This window comes from Dermochelys coriacea, chromosome 3 (assembly GCF_009764565.3).
Source record: "Dermochelys coriacea isolate rDerCor1 chromosome 3, rDerCor1.pri.v4, whole genome shotgun sequence".
Lineage (NCBI taxonomy): Eukaryota > Metazoa > Chordata > Testudines > Dermochelyidae > Dermochelys > Dermochelys coriacea.
The window spans coordinates 114,468,393-114,489,335 of record NC_050070.1 but is presented as its reverse complement, the minus strand read 5'-3'; the positions used below and the strand labels follow the sequence as shown (position 1 = coordinate 114,489,335).

The window sequence follows — 20,943 nt, the reverse complement described above, 5'->3', positions numbered from 1 at the left end:
TTGGCTGATTGCCATGTTTGGGGTCAGGAGGGAGTTTTCCTCCAGGGCAGATTGGAGAGGCCCTGGAGGTTTTTTTTGCCTTCCTCTGTAGCATGGGGCATGGTTGACTGGAGGGAGGCTTCTCTGCTCCTTGAAGTTTTGAACCATGATTTGAGGACTTCAATAGCTCAGACATGGGTGAGGTTTTTCATAGGAGTGGGTGGGTGACATTCTGTGGCCTGCGCTGTGCAGGAGGTCGGACTAGATGATCAGAGTGGTCCCTTCTGACCTTAGTATCTATGAGTCTATGAAAAACGGGAGTGGGGGGTAGATAAGAGCGAATGTTCTTTTTCTTGGCTGGGTCCCAAGGAGGGCCCCCAAAAATGAAGCTGAGCACAGGGCCGGCAGGCCCCACTAACTCTAAATCCACCACTGACTGTCACATCACCTGGGCTGGGGATACTGTGTCAGATGATCTCCAGAGTCTCCAACCTACCTGGGCAGTGCAGCAGACATGGCCCTGCCCACTAGCTCCTCTCCACTCCCTAGCCCACCGACCACTCCCCCCGCTCCTTAAGGCTCAGCCCTCTCACTTTTAAAAATGATTGTTTGCCCCCCCCCTTCCCCCACCCCCAAGGCTTTTCTGGCAGCCCTGTTGCCAGGTATCCAGTTTTAGACTGGAAACTGCAGTAGAAAACGGGACCTGAGTGTCTGGTGAGCAGTGCTGATTGGAAACTAAAAGTCCGGTTATAGCAGTAACCATGTTAGCCTCCGCTCCTCCCACTCCCAACACCCACCCCAGAGGGCTGGAAGAGAACCTGTTCTCTTTTTGCTGGGGAGGAGAGGCAGCTCATTGCAGAGAGAGACAAAGAGACTGGGCTAGAACCAGGTAGGTACCTGTTCTATGTGGGCAAGGGTGGGGGGGATCCTGTTTACCCCAGTCCTGCTGCACTTGCAGTTTATCCCTGGCTCCTCCCTTGCTCCAGGGACCAACTCTAGCTCCTGCCCCAGGGGGGCCCACAAATATGTTTGGCGCCAGGCCCACAAAAAGTTAATCTGGCCCTGAGTGGCGGCAAGGCTTTATACTTGAGGGGGGTTAGGAGGTGAGCGGTGGCTGGAGTGGGGCATCTATTTTTAGTATTTTAATTTTTGGTACTGCACTGATTGACTGCTGTGTGCAGTAATATAGTGACCCCCTCTGTCTTTGAATGAGACTTTATACTTGGGGGCGAGCAGCGAGTCGGGGACGAGCAGGTGGGCAAGCGGTGGGTGGGCAAAGAGGTGAGCAGTGAGCTAGCTGGAGTTCTAGGGGGCAGGTGAGTTTCTGGCAGAGGAGGGAGGAGGTGAAAGGAGACGAGTGGTGAGTGGGGGACTGACTAGGAGGGATGCAGTAAGCCAGCAGGTGGCTAGGGGGTGAAGAAGGGTGTGATGGTGGGGCCGAGCAGGGAGGGGGCAGGTCCTATTTTACTGCTGTGATCTGGTTACCCTATGCGTGCCGTTTCTTTCCCCCTCTACAGGCTTCCATACACCATCAGTGTCTTGCTAGTGTGCCAGGAGATATCTCTTCTCTTTTTGTATGATTATGAGTGTTTCCCTTGTGTGTGAATTTATTCAATAAAATCTTGAGCTTCATAATGGATACCATGAGTGAAAAGAAAAATAGAATCAGAGCACAGAGTTTTCAACACTGAATGGATGAATAAATACTTCTGTACTGTTTCAAAGACAAAATACTTTACCTCATGTGTCACAAAACGTTAGCCGTTCCGAAAGAATACAACCTTCGGCAGCACTTTGAAACTAAACATCCCAATCTCGCCAAATTGAACCCAAATGAAAAAGTAATTAAAGCAGCCAGTTTAGCGAAAAACCTTAGTGGAGAATAGCAAATTTTCAAGAAAGTGAGCACTGAGAACGATACAGTTACTAAAGTAAGCTTTCAAATTTCTAAGGAAATCGCTGCTGCTGGGAAATGCTTCATGGAAGGCGAGTTTTTAAAAAAGTGTATGTTGATTGCTGTATCTGAGTTATGTCGAGAAAAGAGGGGAATTTTGAGAATGTCAGTCTATCACGCATGACTGTACAGAGAAGAATACCTGGCATTTCTACCAATCTAAGTGATCAGTTAAAGCAGAGAGTCAGTGAATTCTGCTTTTACTCCCTAGCTATGGATAAAGTACTGATTTAAAAGACACCGCCCAACTTCTTATTTTTATTAGAGGTATTGATGAAAACTTTGAAATTACTGAAGAACTTGCTGGCACGTGCTCCATGACAGGTCGCACAACTGGAAAAGAAATCTCCAATGAATGATAAATCGGGATTAGATTTCACAAACTTGGTGGCCATTTGTACTGATGGTGCTCCAGCTATGTGCGGAAAAAATGTTGGAGCAGTTACTCTTCTTGAAGAATGTATCGGGAGACAAATAACCAAACATCACTGCATTATACATCAGCAGGTTTTGTGTAGCGAAGTCTTAAAATTTGAGCATGTAATGTCAGTGGTAGTTTCCATTGTAAACTACATCCGTTCTAGAGGACTAAAACATAGGACATTTCAAGCCTTTCTTGAAGGGATAGACGCTGAGTGCAGTGACTTAATCAACCATACGAAAGTGAGGTGGTTGAGTCGAGGAAAAGTGTTCCAGCGTTTCGTAGCTTTGAAAGAGGAGGTAGCAAAATTCCTAGAAAATGTGCCAATAAAATTCCCAGAGCTTGATAATGAGTCCTGGAATCAAGATTTCTTTTTCTTTTGTGATATTACAGCACACCTGAATGATCTCAACATTCAACTTCAGGGAAAAAATCAACTTATTTCAAATGTGTGCAACAGTGAAAGCTTTCAAAATGAAATTGAAACTTTTCAGAAGTCAGCTGTCAAAAGGTGAAATGTGTCACTTTCCCACTTGTGTACAGTGTATCCCCTCAGCACAAACATGCCGAGTTAGGAGAAAAATACACAAAGCACATTAATCTTTTGATTGAAGAATTTGACAGAAGACTTACTTTGTCTAAAGAAGAAGACATCCAGTTGAAGTTGATTGAAGATCCCTTTTCTGATCCAGAGGAAGTGCCACTAGATTTGCAGTTGAACTTCAATGTTTGGCAGTTTACCGAAATAAGCAGCCTGCAGGACTTCTACAAAAGTCTGGATAATGAAAAATGCAAGAATCTTATTGAAGTTGCACTGAAAACGTTCAGCATTTTTGGAAGCACTTACATATGTGAATAAACATTTTCCATCATGAACATGAATAAAAACAAGCAACGTTCTTCCCTGACTGATGACAATTTGGAAGACATTATGAAAATATCCACTTCAAATATGATCCCCGAATACGACAAGCCTGTTGCCAAAAAGACATGTACTATCTCTCATAAAATTTGCAAGGTAATTATGAAAAATACAAATGTTTTCTTTCAATGGAACAAGTGTTTTTCATTTTTCCATGATTCATAAAAAAAATTAAAATAATTAAAAAAATTGTTTGCTTTACTTGAAAAATTCTTAATAAAGTATCACCCCTTCCCCCAACCTTCCTTTTCAGCCCACAGCTGTTTCGGTGGGGCAGCACTGGGTGAGGGGTTGTTTCCGCAGGGCTGGGCGGCCCTGGCGGGGGGGATGGGTGGGTGGGAAGTGTTTCTGCGGAGTTTCGGCCCTCAACTGTTTTCTTTGGAGTAAATGGCCCTTGCTGCTTTACGAGTTGTGCAGGCCCGAATGACCCAGAATTGATTTCAATGGGATTCAAAGACTGCTTGTCTTAGCCAAAGGGGAAATTGGAGGCTCTTTTGTACTCTGATGAATAAGTGGTGGATCTTCCCACAATGCCAGGAGAAAAGATCTTGTCGTAATGCTGAAAATTAAAGGTGGGCACAAGCTACAAAATCTGGACCTAGACCTCCTTTAAATAGTGTTCCTAAGTGGTGGTGGTTTCTTCTTTTTTAATTAAAATCGCATATTCGTGGCAGCAGCACATATAATTTTGCCTCCATCCAACCCTTTCCCATCACTGCGTTCCAAACTTATGCATGTATTCTATCTCCTGTGGAGCTACAATAATCCAAGCCCTATTTCACGATGTCATCTTTAAGGTAAATCAATTTCTAGACTTCATTGTATTGACAACATCCCTTGTAATGGACAAATATATAGAGACAAATGATGGACTCAGGTTCGGATAGTGAAGAAAAGGGGGAACAAATTTCAAATGTTTTATTCTAAATATACTTACAATTCTAAAGGATACATGCATCTCTTTCTCCAACTTCTGAACAGTAAGAATCTATCTATAGAAAGATCCACCTGGACTGAACCAGGTGAAAAATAATGGTTCTGCTAGCTTGCAAGGAGTGACAACTGTGGCGTTGTCATCTTCTCATTGTTCTGAGTTACTGCTATGAAAAGGTGGGACTTCGTGAGGAGAAGAAAGCAGTCTTTCACCTTAGCAGATGCCACATTTCCGTTACAGAGAGAGAGATCCAAACCAGAACTCTGCATCTGAACACCCCTAAATTAGGGGAGCTTCAGAGTCCAAAATCTTAGCTATAAACCTATATACTGAAGGGTTCGAAATCCAGAGCCAAATTTTTGTGGCTTGTGCCCTCCTCTGACTTTCAGAATCAGGAAAAGCTCTTTTCACTGATGAAAATATTTCTAATGAAACAGAAGCAAGGGCAGCATTGCAGAACCGTCTGTCTTTGACAAGAAGAAGAATGATTACAACCCCCCGGTTCCCAAACAACCCCTTTCCCTGCTCCCTCCACCCCAATACAGAACTAAAGGAAAGTAATGTAAATTGCACCCAGCACAATGGGAATTAGTGTGAATTTGCCAACCCCCTAGGGTGCTCAGACTTCCACAGAGTTTAGGACTTATTTTTTTTATAAATTGAATTCACTTGATTTTAGATGGGCAGGGAAAGGAGCATGAGAATGAGAATCTATCATTGTCCTGGCTGGAAAGGTGTGTTCTGAGAGAGAAGGGAGTTGACCATGGTTTTGGACAACATACTACTGCTGTCTTTTCAGAGTTTAATATTCCTACTTGATATCTGATCTAATAAGCAGTGTAGGGAGGTCAGCACCGCAGCAGCGTTTTAGCACTTTAAACCATTAAAGGAGAAGGGGAGTCTGAACACATTAGCATTCTGAATCTAGGCTATTCAGATAGTTTTCCAGTAATTAAATATGTACATACTGACCTTCCATCAGCTATTATTATGAACCAAGCTCTGTTTCAATGGAAGTGAGCAACCACATTCCTGGCTTGATATCACCAGTGTGTTTTTTGAGGTCCCCATACCCTTGAAAGAGATGGACCCAAGCTGCAAAATGTGGAACCTGCACTGAAATTTTGCGAAGAGCAGGTGGGGCTCAGATTTGAATCCAGATCTAAATGTCATGAGAAAGCATGCCATTAAAAGTTAGCCAAGACCAGTTATGAAATTTAGATTCCATGTCACATTTTTCCCAATCTGAGGATGCTTGGATCCAAGACCATTTCTAATTACAGAGGGAGCAGTTTCAGATACAAGGGATGCTTTGCGCTTGACTAAACACATGTAAGAGCTTAAGTCTGAACACAAAACACAAAGGCAAAAAGTTAGTTAAGCATAAGATTTCAAATGGCTCAGTTTTTGCAACTGGATTTTGCACCTCCCTCCCAATTTCAGTAGTCAGCATGTCATGTGCTGCTGATCATTGAAATGCTGGCGACAAAGCCCTCCTCATATATTATTTTATTTAGTTATTAAGTTGCCCAGCATGATTTAAATTGATCTCCTCTCCTGCGAGGCCCTCTGTGGGAGGGCTGCCAGAATCTTGAGCAGGTCACTTAGGGCTAGATTCATAAGGACTTAGGCACCTAGCAGCCACTTTAGACAAAATCTCAGACTCAGACCCCACTGAGATTCACATAGCCCCCCCTTCAGTGGTCGCTGCATGCTGTGGGGACCTAAACTTGCTTGGTGCCTAAATTTTGTAGTCAAAATTCCCTAAGTATGTATATTTCTGCTTCTGAGCATGAGATGCCTGAGCCCCAGAACAATATCTGAAGCAGGGGAAGTGTTCCTTGGCCTAACTCACCGTAGGGCCCAATCTGGTAAATGTGCTCAGACATTGCCTACTGGATCGGGACCCTAGAGGTGAGCTTACACAATATGCTGGGTGGGGTAGGGGCGAGGGGGGAGGACCTTCCTCACAACTTTGAGCCCAGTGGTTAGAGAACTCACTCGGGATGTGGGAGACTCCCTAGTTCAAGTTCCCCCTCCACTCCAGGCAAAGAAGGGATTTGAACTGGGCTTTGTCACCACCCATGAGCGCTCTAACCACTAGGCTACATAGTCTATCACACTTGCTCCTCTTTTTGGCCCAGTGACTCTGTAACCCAATGGTTAGAGCACCAGCTGGTGGAAGATGGACTTGAACTCTCACATCTCAGGTGAGTAGCCTAACCACTGAGCTAAAAGTGCGGGGGAGATTTCCCTCTGAATCCTCTTGCTAGAACAGCATAGGCGCCTAATGCCAAGAGAGGGTTTGCAGCTGAGATGCTCAAGTAGAGGAAGGTGCTTCCCCTGCAGCCTAGACTTGGGTATCATCCTTGGGAGAGGAGCAGGGCTTAGCACATACCCCTCTTCCTAGTATCTCCCACTGCCTACCTTTGAGCATGCTGGCTTTTGAGAGACCAATTCCGAGGCGGCTCTCTCCCCGCATTTGCTGTATAGGGAACCTAGATGGCCAACTCAGGCTCTATGAATCCCAGTAATTTTCTAGGTGCCTAACTTTCTTGGTGATTCTAGCTCTAGTCTAGCAGTGCCTCAGTTCTCCCTCTGTCGAATGGGGATAATGGCACTGTCCATGTCACAGGAGTGCTGTGAGGCTAAATAAAAAAAGATTCTGAGCAATCTTCATATACCAGATAGACAAGAGCTGTCCACACTGTGACTGAAACAGGGCAAATATGCTATCGATTTCAATCCTGCACAGTGATCCTCCCGTGTAACATCCAATTGGAAATCAAGGGGACCCTGCAAGGGCAGAAAAGCCTGCACAGGCAGATCTCTGAAGGATCAAGGTCTTAAGCAGGGATGTTGCTAGCGCTGGGTTGACTAGTGTAGACAGCATCTGAGAGTTCAATTAAACACCCACACCTGGCCCGTGCCAGCTGACTCAAGCTCACAGGGCTGGGGCTAAGAGGATGTTTAATTGCAGTGTAGACTTTTGGGCTTGGGCTGCAGCCCAAGTTCTATAACTCTCCCATCTCGCAGGGTCCTAGAGCCCAAAAGTCTACACCACAGTTAAACAGCTCCTTAGCCTGAGTGAATTGGCACAGGCCAGACACGGATGTTTAATTGCAGTGTCGACATATCTTAAGAGGCTTTTAGGTCATGTTGTCTATGTTGGGAAACCATATAGCTGGAACTGAACTGATGTCAGCAACTGTGGGAATTTTTTAGAAAATCTCCCAAGTGCAGGCAGGACCCAATGGAGTCTGTTTGTTTAACACGCAAAATGCCTGGGGAGGGGTGGGGACAGGGACTGGAAGAAAATGTAAGTTACATGAATTTAGCCTCCCACTGAACTTCTCAGAACATGGCTATGCTATGAGCTAGGTCTGTGATTTCCAGCTCACACAGACATACTCTCATTGAGCCAGCATGCTAAAAATAGTGGATAGGATGGGCAGTGGCCGCATGGGCTAACGGTGCAGTGGGTATGTACTTGGCATGGCTAGCTTATAGTGTCACTCGCCGCTGCACTATTTTTAGCATGTGACCTTGATGAGCGCTAGCGTGGATGCAAGCTGGGAGTCACATCCCTAGCTCATAGCGTAGAGGTAGCCTTAGGCTCACCTGTGAATTTGGCCACGTCTTTATTTGGGATTTGTACACCCTGAAGCACTCTGTCAGTGCTTACTCAATAATGGGTCTTTCTCCCATATCACCTGATCAGCCCTTGTGTAGAATCAATGCTAATTTACAGACCAGGAGACTCAGTGGAACTGGCATCTCTGCACTATAAGCCAAACTCTCTGCTGGTGTAACTCCATTGCACCAGTCAAGAATTTGGCCCCATGTTTTCTGAATGGCTACACTGTGAAACTATGTTATCAATGAGTTGGAATGGAAATGCTCAGAGGAGTAGCGGGACCCTGGCCCAATAACCCTGGACTGGTTCTAATTTATTGCTCTTTTAGAACTTCACATCAGCAGCCTGGGTCACAGAGTTCACATACTAAGAGCTGCCAAAGGGAACCCTTTTTCATACACATGCTTGAACTTTCTTATGGCATTTTTTTTTTTTAAGTAGCCTGGCTTAGTGTGAAATCAGCAAATAGTAAACGTTATCCAGAGTGCCAATCAGATTAATGCATTCCCTTTCATGTTAAGGAATAGCAGATCTCCAAACCTTTCCAAAGAAGGCAGATAGCTGCAGATAAGATCAGAAAGGTTTGGCACACAGTCAAAACAGGCTGACAGGCAAGAGGGAGCTAAGCTCAAGAACGTGTTCTGCCTATGGAGCCCACTATTCAAGTTAAATAACACAGGATACCCCTCTGGACTATGAGCGTGGTGTTTGGGTGGTAATGTTTGCCAGCACCACTGCTGAAATCAATGCCTTGGAACAACCTGCAGCCATCTGCCACTTGTAAAAGTTATTCATTTGGCCACCGGTTCAAGTACACCTCATTTGAAGTGATCTACTGTTTCTGTTAAACCGAGACAAAAGTTCAGCAACAGCTCTTGGGGGGAAAAGCACATTTAATGTTGTTATTTGAATCTGCTGTTGCCAATGGGAGACAGCTGGGTCTGTTTTCAGTTTGCTTTTCACTCCCTGGACCCATGCAACAGCTCAAATTCCCCAAGGAAGAACCATGGGCCTAGCTGATCCATATGGTGGACTTTGATTTAAATGATGTATTTTAGTTTATCTGCTGCCATTCACTTCTTGTCCAGGTTTAGAATTAGAAAATATGGTCCTAATTCTGCTTTCACTTACACCAGGGTAAATCAGGAATAATATCATGGAATTCAATGGAGTTCTGTGGGTGTCAAACAGGTCAGGATGAGACTCAGCCCCTAAATTCTTTCAGCTGAAAGACAGAATGGTCCTAGGGAACTTCAAAAAAGTAGCTGCTTAATGGAAATGGCAGTCAAACATCTGTATGTGCGGTGGCATCAGTTTTGCCCTCGTCTGGATCATTTTTATTTTCTATATAAATATAGATATTTTGTATGTGTTGGAACTCCACACACATAGTTCTACAGTATCACTGCTGTGCCACGTAATGTTCATAACGCTAAATGCTTTATGGGTTCAGCTTAAAAAATATCCTGGAGCAAGGAAAGGAGCAGATCTAGGAAAATCCATGCCTTGATTGAGCTACTAACTAGCCAATCTCTTTCTTTGGATACTGTGTGATTGGTCGGAATATTCCCAGAAATCAACTTGTATCAAAGAAAAGATGCACACACTTAGGGACCCATTTCTGAACATCTTCAATTCCCATTAAAGTCAATAGAAACTCTCAAGAAATACCCAGCAGCTTGCAGAATCAAACCTTTCAACTAGATCTTTTCTTCCCCTTTCCAAATCTCCTTCTGCTAATAGAGCCTCAAGCGTGATTTTGTTACAAACTTGCAGGTTCAGAAAATCTCCACTAAAGAATTTCTAAACAATATAGGGGACACACACACGGATTCAATATCGGTTTTCACTTTAAAATGCTAGTTTGAGGTAAAGTTTAATTATATTGAAATCAGAATATAAACCACCCCACCCCCAAAAAACACTTGCCCTGTGCTTATCCTTCTGCCCCAAATAGCTAGCAACAACATATATTTTAAATGTTGGAGTCCATCAGGGCATATCCTGCCATGTATCCCCATATCTAGAATTTCCCTTTGAGATCAATGGTGTGTAATAAAGTTGTGGAGTATATATCAGAACATTTTACTGTTCACTCGAGCCATTAATGGTAATCTGCATCTACACCAAATATTCTGCCTGATAGCTGAAAGTTTCTGCTGCATTAATTAAAAACTCAGTAAATTTTTTAAGATGTCCTGAGGCTGTGTTTGAACACACAGTACTGAGAGTTCATCTGCTTGGTCATGCTAAGACCTCACAGTAATACCCTAAGAAAACTATTTGTATTGTAACAGAAGGTAGATTGTTCAAGATCTTGAGTTACCCTCTTCATCTATCTTTCATGCCTCAGGACAGAATCCTGTTTTATGTCTCAAGTTTCTCTAACCCTAGAGCTTGGTCTGCAAACTAGCAGCTATGCTACAAACTGTTTAACCTCATCCCAAAGTGATTGCTCAACAGGTATGTGAAATGTGTGAGTGGGCTGTACTTAAAAAAGGAGTGAAAGAAATGGTGATTTTATTCAAGGATACCATATGCTCCATGGCTTTATTAGCTGATCATGGGAATTTGGCTTTTGCCTTCCAGTTCCATGATGGCCTTAGAAGCACAAGTGGATGAATGTCAGTGTTTGATCATGCCACTTAAAGACCTATTCCAGCTGTAGATTCTCAGATATCTTACTAATTAAAATGTAAGGAGGCAGGGTATTTTTTCAGAGAAGTTTGTATCACATGCTCCCTTCTGCCATTTTTACAGCACATCCCATTTTTGCGGGGGTTTATTTTATGATAAGTGGTGCCAGACTTTAGAACACTTACAGTAGTACATGGTCAAATTATTAATTATTTGACAAGATTTTTCAGACATTCCAGACTTAGTATTCCTCTGTTGTGTATGGAAGAAGCCTTCCCCCCCCAATCCCACTGAGCTCTTACTTCCACTGTGACAGCAAACGGAGGATGTGTCTGGACTGGGAATATTTTCTTTGAAATGTAATCCTAAAGCTTTCTTTTTGTTAGTGCAAATTCCTGTCAAAATCTTAAAACCTCTCCCATCTCGTACCCCATGTGGGCCAGTCCCCTGGAATTTATTTTCACTGGGGCTTCATGAGTGGCTGGCCTTAACTGAGTTGCAATTTAGGGTCCTCACCTATTCAGAATTTCCCAGATAAGACAATCTGAAAACAGCCTGAACTTTCTCCTTATTTCTCTTGCTTACAAGCTGCATGTCCTGAGAGAGAGAGAGAGAGGAAAGAAATTGGAAAGCCCAGAGAGAGAAGATATATGAACAGAAATAAAAATCTTAAAATGCTTTGGGTTAAGTCCTACCCTTACTAGTAGGAGCTGCTCTGGGAGGGTATGTGGTGGAGTGGAGTAATGTCACCCAATAGTTACCTAACAAAGCCCTCCTGCTGGTATAGGGAAAGATGGCTGGTAAGAACAGTTGCACCACATGACAGAGCACATGTCTCTTCTCCTTTGTAAAGGAGCAGCACTATCTTTGGCTGTTCTGTGCTGCAGACAGCAGCACACATAGCTACTGAGAGCTGGCCTTGTCCCCAGCAGACAGGCCATGCTCCTTTGGGGTGTCATTCTTCTCAAAGACAAAATGAGTGTTCCAAACTCCATTTTTTTGTTTGTAAGATGAAGCAGGACTCCATGGCAGCGTTCTCTGAAATGCTTCGAGGTCCACATGCAGGGCCAGTTAGACAGGCAGAATTTCATGGTTTCAATGTGTGAATGAGATGAAGGTGTTGGGAGGAGGGGTTTAGGTTTATTAGGAACTGAGAAACCTTTTGGGAAAGAGGGGATCCTACACAGGAAGGATGGGCTCCACCTAAACTGAAACGGAACCAGATTGCTGCCATGTAAAATGTAAAAGGTCATGGAGGAGTATTTAAGCTAAGGGCTGGGGAAAAGCCAACAGGTGTGGAGGAGCATACAGCTTGGACAGAGACATACCTTAGGAGATGATTTATTAAAAAGGATTCTCTATATTCTAGTAAAGGAGGAGAGGATAGATGTTGGTAGAGTACAGACAGGAACTGAAGAGAAAGCAGTCAAATGAAAAAGAGTCCCATTCAATGACATCACATGAAGGCAGACAACTAAATACTGATACATTTTGTAAGTGCTGGTATACAAATACTATAAGACTAAATACTAAGGTGGGTGAACTTGAGTGCCTTGAATTAAATGAGGATATTGATATAATAGGCATCACAGAAACTTGGTGGAATGATGATAATCTGTGGGCCATGGTAATACCAGGATACAAAATACATAGGAATGACAGAATAGGTTGCACTAGTGGGTGAGTGATACCAAATGTGAAAGAAAGAGTTAAATATACTAAAAATCTTAAATGAATCAAACTGTACCACAGAATCTCTAGGGATAGAAATTCCATGAATTTGAAATGAACAATAAGAGTATAGCAGTAGGAATATACTACCCACCACCTGACCAGCATGGTGATGGTGACTATGAAATGCTCAGGGAGATTAGAGACGCTACAAAAAAACAGAAAACCCAATAATAATGGGGGATTTCAACTATCCCCATATTGACTGGATAAGTGTCACCTTAGGATGGGATGTAGAGATAACATTTCTAGACACCATTAATGACTGCTTCTTGGAGCAGGTAGTCCTGGAACCCACGAGGGGAGAAGCAATTCTTGATTTTGTCCTAAGTGGCACACAGGATCTGTTCCAAGAGGTGCATATAAGTAATAGCAACCAAAATATAATTAAATTTATCATCCTTTGGGAAATACCAAAGAAACCCCCCCACAGTAGCATTTAGTTTCTAAAAGGGGAACTACACAAAAATGAGGAAGCTAGTTGAACAGAAATAAACAGGAACAGTCACAATAGTGAAGCCTGCAAGCTGCATGGAAATTATTTTAAAACACAACAGAGACAAACTAAATATATACTCCAAACAAACAAAAACAATAAGACAACCCAAAAAAATGCCCCCATGGATAAACATAGTAAAAGAGGTGGTTAGAGGCAAAAATAAATACTTTAAAAATTGGAAGTCAAATTCTACTGAGGAAAATAAAAAGGAGCACAAACTGGCATGTCAAGTATAAGGCAGGCCAACATTTTTTGAAAAGCAACAAGTAAAAGACACAAAATTAACAGCAACATTTTTTTTTAAAAGTACATCAGAAGCAAAAAGTTTGCTAAACAATCTGTGGGGCCCCTAGAGGATCAAGGTACTAAAGAAGCACTCAGAGACAACAAGGTCATAGTGGAGAATCCAAATGAATCCTTTGCATCAGTCTTCGCTGCAGAGGATGTGAGGGATTTTCCACTCCTGAGCCAACTTGAGGAACTGTCCCAGATTGAGGTGTCAGTAGAGGTGGTTTTGGAACAGACTGACAAATTAAACAGTAGTGAGTCATCAGGACCAGATGCTATTCACCCAAGAGTTCTGAAGGAGCTCAAATATGAAATTGCAGAGCTACTAAGTGTGGTATGTAACCTATCACTTAAATCACCTCTGTACCAGATGACTGGAGGATAGCTAATATAAGGCCAATTTTTTTAAAAAGGCACCACACGCAATCCTTGCAATTACAGGCCAGTAAGCCTAACTTTAGTACGAGACAAATAAATCGAAACTATAATAAAGAACCGACTTATCAGACACACAGACTGCAACCAAAGGGGTTATGGGGCAGTCGGGTTTAGAGTGGAAGAAATGAAAGTTCAGTCTACCAGTTAGAGCTAGGTCCAGAGTGGGCAGAGTCCAAAAAATGAGCCAAGCATCAGTGCAGGAGGGACAGAAGCCTAATGCCAAAGCCACAGGGTAAACGAGAGTTATAAGCCAGAATTGGAGTCGGGGATCAGTACTGGAGATACTGAAGTCAAATGACAGAATTGGAGGATCAGAGTCACAAACCAGAAGCAAAGCCAAGGATTCAAGCCAGAGGGAAGCAGGGGCTGGAGGAGGAACTGGAACAAGGGCCTGCACAGCTGCAGGTGTGGTACATGGTGAGCAGCCATTGATATACTCTGAGGGCCAGGCTTATAATTGGGCTGCTAAACGAGCAACCAGTCAGGGGCTATGGCTGCTCTGTCAGTTCCAAGGCATTGCAGCTGAGCTCACTGGTTGCCTAGTAGCGCAGTTAGTCAGGGAGCAGGCCAACAACTAGTCCCAGCTGGTCTGGTCCCTGACACAGATGAATGTGATATACTGGGGAAGAATCAACATGGTTTTGTAAAGGAAAATCATGCCTCACCAATCTATTAGAATTTTTTGAAGGGGTCAATGAGCATGTGGACAAGGGTGATAGTGTATTTAGATTTTCAGAAAGCCTTTGAAAATATCCCTCACCAAAGGCTCTTAAGCAAAATAAGCAGTCATGGGAGAAGATCTACTCACATAGATCAGGTTTCAGAGTAGCAGCCGTGTTAGTCTGTATTCGCAAAAAGAAAAGGAGTACCCGTGGCACCTTAGAGACTAACAAATTTATTAGAGCATAAGCTTTCGTGAGCTACAGCTCACTTCATCGGATGCTCTCCTCTGCTTTTTCCACCAAATGCATCTGATGAAGTGAGCTGTAGCTCACGAAAGCTTATGCTCTAATAAATTTGTTAGTCTCTAAGGTGCCACGGGTACTCCTTTTCTTTTCACATAGATCAGTAACTGGTTAAAAGATAGGAAACAAAGGGTAGGAATAAATGGTCATTTTTCTAGAGAGGTAGATGGGGGTCCCCCAAGGATATGTACTGGGACAAGCACAGATCCATAAATGACAGGGAGAAAGGGGTAAACAGTGAGGTGGCAAAGTTTGCAGATGGTACAAAATTACTCAAAACAGTTAAGTCCAAAGCTGACTTAGAAAAGTTACAAAGGGAGCTCACAAAACTGGATGACTAGACAACAAAATGGCAGATGAAATTCAATGTTGATAAATGCAAAGTCATGCACATTGGAAAACATAATTCCAGCTATTCATACAAAATGATGAGGTCTAAATTAGCTGTTACCACTCAAGAAACAGATCCTGGAGCCATTGTGGATAGTTCTCTGAAAACATCTGATGAAATCGGATGGATCACTTGAAATTGCCCTGTTCTGTTCATTCCCTCTGAAGCATTTGGCACTGACTGCTGTCAGAAGACAGGATACTGGGCTAGATAGACCAATGGTTCAACCCAGCATGGCCATTCTTACGTTCTTAACCTGAAATCTGAGAGGCATGGTGTATGGATTTGTCTGCATATTAAAATTAAGTATGACCTTTTGACTTTTTATGGGGAGCATTGGCCTGCTAAACCCAGGGTTGAGAGTTCAATCCTTGAGGGGGCATATAGGGATTTGGGGCAAAAATTGGGGATTGGTCCTGCTTTGAGCAGAGGATTGGACTAGATGACCTCCTGAGGTCCCTTCCAACCCTCATATTCTATGATTCTATGACCTCTGTAGCTACCTCTCACATGTCTGCATAGTAATAGAAGCTGCTTATAGTAATATAAGCCCTTCTCCTTTTTTGCCACATTCATGCTTGTGAATCTGCCAAATCTTTAGCCATTTGCTCTGGGAGAAAATGTGGTGAGTAGTGCTTAGGATAGGCCACATGGGATCAGAATGCCTGAATTCTTATCTCCTGCTCTACCCGTCACTCACGGTATGGCTCTGTGTAAGTAATGTCACCACATTTTCCTTCTCTCTGGGTGAAATCCTGGCCTCACTGAAGTCAATGAGAGTTTCCCATTAATTTCAACGGGGTCATGATTTTACCCTCGGTTTATGATAAAAGTAGTAGGGAAAGAGGCTACTGCTGGTTGGGAGGTGTGGGGATGAGGGAGTAAACCAGAGAGATGAGAGGTGCATAGACTCAGTCGCTATCTCTCAGCAAAAGAATTGTCTTCTCTTAGGGTCTTGTTGGAGGTCTTTCTGTTTCCTTACAAATCCAGAGGAAATAATCTTTTCCTTAGAATTGGTTTCAAATGAGAAAAGGACCAGAAAAAAATCACATGCGATTTTCAGACTGGAGCCACCAACACTTGAAATCCCAATCAAATATATTTTGAATGTTTTTTATGAATGTTGCTGACTCAACATGAACAAATAGTTATTCCAAGATATCATACCCAAGAGCCTTACTTTGCCAAGAAATTTAACACACCATGTGTAGAAACTGGCTTTCAGGCCACTGTAAATTTAGCTAGCTCTCTCTCAAACAGGATTAAAAGACTTTTGTAAAGATTTTAGCAACTTAAACGCCTTTCCCCCACCTTACTCTTCACAGACACACCACTGCCTACTTAAAATAGTTAGAGAAAAATTCAAGACACCAAGCTCACCAGCAGACAGACAAGTACTCTGCTGCGTGGAACATATCCAAATCTTGGTCAAGGCAGTTAAACTCAGTGATGACTACCTGGCTTGTGGTGTTGAAGTTAATATCATCATGGTTTGTTATTCTAAATGATCTTCATAGTTATTACATAGCACTGTTAAATAACTACTCTTAAACACTTAACACAAAACCCTATGTCAACAACAACAACACAGATTTTGCCAAGGTTAACAACACACCTTCTTCCCATAGAACAAAATCCCAAACCTCTACTACCTGCGTCCATCCAGGCTACATTCTGCTAAATGGATGGATGGATGCACCCAATTGTTGAAGATTACAATATTCTCCTGCTTCACAATCCCATGTCTTATGGTAGCTTAAAAGAAAGATATTCCTCCAATCCTTCCTGTTGACGATTTGTAAAACTATATCAGGCATGGGTCACAATAACTATATCACTGTACCTCAAATTTCACATAACTCTTCATGTGCAAAATGTACTTTAGTTCTGGAAAGACCCAGATACTCTCTTCTCTATGGGAACAGAAGAGCAACTAGCTTCAGCTATGATCACTCTGATCCCAAACACAAACGACACTCAGACTCATAGGAGTACAAGATTTAGAAATAAAATAACTCCACAACAGTTAGTGGGTTCACATCTAATCTAACCTCTATGCAGGAGACCCATCACCACTTTAAAAAAAACAACCAAGGAATGATTTAAGCAATAATGTAAACGTAGTTGTGAGATGCAACCTCAGTTTCATTAGTTTCTTGTTTTTTTGCTAGGCAACAAACAACAAGACTTATCTTGTAAATACTGTGCTGGAAAATGTACCATGACTTGTTCTCATTTAAACACTGTTAGAATAAAAAAAACCTTTACTTGAACTGCAGAGATACTGGTTGTCTGTTAATGCTGCATCATCCAGATACACATACAAGAGTATCCAATATATACATGTCAGTAAAGCTGCTTCTCATGTTAAGTAAACTAAATTGATTTATTAGAAATTTGTTGGAAAGGACACCAAAAATGGAGATATTCAGATTATCCACCTCAATACACCTGAGATATGCGATTCCCCCTTTCAGACTCCTACAACACTGTTTGTTTGTTTGTTATCATAATCTTGTTTCCCCAGATTATTCTTCATGGCTGCTAGACACCAGTTAGAGAAGCCATGCCCTGTTCTCTCAAGTGGCTTTTGTTGGTGGTTTTTCAAAGCTCTATGGTGAATTAAGAGAGTGAACTCAGTCTTGTTTCTTCATTTCAGAGAAAGTTAAAACACTGACATTAATAGGCCATCACTCTTCAATATGTAGCTGTCTGATATATTGTGTGGGAAACTTTTAACTTCATCTGAGGTCAAAATCATTGGCTATTTAGCAAGATAATAGAAGCAAAAGTTTTAGAACCTACTGTTAATGTTCTATAGAAAGCCATTAAGATAAACTCCTTGAATAACTGTGTGCCACTTCTTCCTTATGTCATGCTAGAATAGAATAGATTCACTATACATTTACAATGACACAGGCAGTGATGTACAGTAGCAGCCACTTCTGCCTACTAGCTGGTAACACCTCAGAGTGAGCATGACCAATACAGCTTTTTCTCCCATCTTTCCCATACGTTCTATGTTCCTCCCTCCACTCACTTTTCCCCTTCTCTTTTAGCTGGTTGCCCATCCCACAATGAACACGATCAGTGCTGCTTTCCCTCCTGTACATTTTGCCACTCCCATTCTGGACACCAGCAGCTGCCCTCTGAATGGACCATTAATGGCTGGTGGAAAATGGACAGCAGAACTTACTTGGACAATCATCTTAGGATACACCTTACTGAAATGTGGCACATGAAAGGAATTTTTGAGGGTAAATTCTTCACATTCTGTACACCATTAAGTATTTGCCTGTTTCATCGGTGGGCCTTTTAAGCTGGTTTAGTTCAATTCTCAATACATCAAGAGCTAATCCCTCTATTTCTAAAATTAATTAAATTGTATCAATCTCTGCTAAACAGTTCAGTAGGGTACAGTTGTCTGGATAACAATATTGTTCTCAGAAGCTAGAGAACTTGACACTAACTTTACTCAGCATTAGCTGCTTTTCTGTCCAGTAACTGTCAAACTTTATTTCCCGTATCAATGCTAATAAACATTAAAAAAAACCAACTCCTTTCAGCACAAATTCCTTCCATTAACAGACCAAAGTAATGTTATTTTTAACTTCTGACAGAGGCACAATTACTACCACAGATTTTAACATGTGCCCTCTTGAATTTGGAAGTATGAAAACATCACACATCCCTGCAACTTGAGTGAAAGTAATATGGAAAGTGTTACATTGATGCTACTACAATAAAATTGTTATAATAAAATTACATAGGGTCAATCAGCATACATTAGTATCTGTAGAACAGTCTGATGAATAAGGCACAAGATTAGAAGACCTGGGTTCTATTCCCAGCATTGTTCCTACCTCAGTGTGTGAATTTTGGCAAATCACGTAATCTGTCTGTGTCTCATTTTCCCCATCTGTAAAATGGAGGTAGTGACACTGACCTATTTTGATAAGGGACCATGAGATGTGCAGATGAAGAATGTCAAGCGGTATTGCCTACTAAGTAAGACTCTGTCTCAATATGAACATATTGGTTGAACTGCGATATTACAGGTTATCCGGCCAGTCATGATATGGCAGTTTACTATTATTATTGGCACCACAATATCATGTTGATGGGCCTTTGCTAGCTGCTGCTATTATATTATTTATTATTACAAGCATTTATGACACCTATCATCAGAGTTTGGTAGAATGGCCCCAGGTGGGCATGACTCACTCTCCTGCTCTCCAAGTCTGCCCTATGAACAGCTCAAAACAGCGTGTGTGTCCTCAGACAGTACAGTAACTCAGTCATCAGCCTAGCTGCTGCACTTTCTCAACATCTGTGGATTGTGGTCATAGATGTGGTCTTTATTCCTCTCCTCAGCTTCAGTACAGTTAACCTTAGTGTGACCAGATGTCCTGATTTTATAGGGACAGTCCCGATATTCGGGGCTTTTTCTTACATGGACACCTATTACCCCCCACACACTCTCCCAATTTTTCATACTTGCCCTCTGGTCACCCTAGTTAACCTTAGTATATTTGCCTACTGTAACTAACTGGTTTGTTAGAAATAATGCCGTAAGAGGGTTAAACCTTTTAAAATTTGAAAATAAGCTGTTTTTCCTAATTTTTCTTAAATGGTATGGATTGCTATTACACAACTGTGTCCACCCACTCACCCCCCAAATCCTCTCAAAATCTGAATGACATCCAATATGTTTAAACTGAGGCAAGCTAGTGCCCATCCTGTGCACACAGAATACCAGATGAGTGGTTATATAGGATACCAGAATAAACATATGTATGTTTATATAACTGCACATGCATTTACTTTGGGGAATGTGAGCGTACCACAGGTAATAACTTCATGAGCTTGTCTCTCTCTGTGCCCCATCTCCCAAACATGAATTTCATAATGTTTTACCTATTCTTAATTGAAATCTCTTTATTGTAGCAACAATTGCCAGTCAGAAGTTTGTCAGCAATACTTCCTCTCTCTTTACAAGGAGTATTGACCGTTGCTAAGGTAACCCAGATACCTTCTGCGTGTGGTGAGAGAGAGAGAGAGAGAGAGAGAGAGAGAGAGAGAGAGAGATCTGCTCTACAGCCTCGGATAAAAGGCAGTTGGCTTTTAGCTCATGCGATAGAGGCTCATGCACTAAGTGCCAGAGGTTGCCAGTTTAATCCTGCCTGCCGACGGCCCGGGGCCGGGGTCTGTCAGCGTTACACTGGAACCTGTCCAATTCCTCAAAACAAAGAGCAAGCAAACCCACAGCTACTCTGTATTATACACAAAACCCTTGAGTATAGCTAAAATGGCCAGGGTTCTTGATGAGGAATTTGTGGACGTTATGTGATGCTTGCCACATGATACCAATTTCTAGCTGTGATGCTGGGAAATTGTTATAAATTATTTCTGTCAGTTCTTTTCTGAGACTGCTTATGAGTGTATATATATTAATAAATCAGCAGAATACTCTATAGGTTAAGATGCTACTATTCTACTTTAACCATGCATTCCTTTTTTTCTGTTTTTACACAGAGTTCCACTTCTTCATACAGTTAAGCCTGGACATATTTTTCTATTTTAAATTTTCCAATGATTTGTAAAAGGGAGGATTAAATTGCTGTAGGGTGTATTAAGTATTACAGTTCCGTTAAACTTGAATGAAGCAATGTAAATCTGGAACACATTTAATAAATCTGCAGCTTGATAAGCAACCTTTCCTTGCTGAATCTGACATTCCATTGCACTAATCAGCCATGTGAAAGAGCTAATGATAATTCTTTTATTCTTTTGAACTTCCTCACCCAAGGACTTGAAACAGCTGCAAGATTCTCTTTCCCTTGGCTCCATATAATTTAAAACTACCTCCATATCTTTCTGACAAAGAGCATCCAAGCTGGGTGCTGTCGAATCTGAAGAGAAGTCAGTTCCAGAGTAGCACATGGATCCACATTCCAGACATTTTTAAATCAGAGAGTGTGACTGCACCAAGTTCAGGTTGGAGATGGAAGCCACAGAGAAAGGCATCTGCTTACTTTTACTCAGCATGTGGACTTTGGAGATGGAAGTCATACCAAGAGGGCACCTGGCTGTTCTGACTCCCCAGGAGGTGGAAGGAATGAAGAGAGAAAAGCTAGGCCATCCAGA

General features: G+C 42.2%; 1 protein-coding gene across 3 annotated transcripts in view; it reads right to left on the bottom strand.

The window, feature by feature from the left end:
* The window catches only part of UST (uronyl 2-sulfotransferase), a 344,421-nt gene that overhangs the window by 7,389 nt on the left and 316,089 nt on the right, over positions 1–20,943 (bottom strand). The window contains exon 8 of one of the 3 annotated variants that reach the window (XR_005291969.2): positions 2,988–3,129. Coding sequence is in view for 2 of the 3 variants with exons in the window: in XM_043511168.1 (XP_043367103.1) it covers positions 3,092–3,129 (38 nt within the window). In the remaining variant the exon portion in view is untranslated. Of the gene's footprint in view, positions 1–2,980; positions 3,130–20,943 lie in introns of those variants that run through there. The other 2 variants (XM_043511168.1, XM_038395940.2) reach the window with 2 other exon arrangements.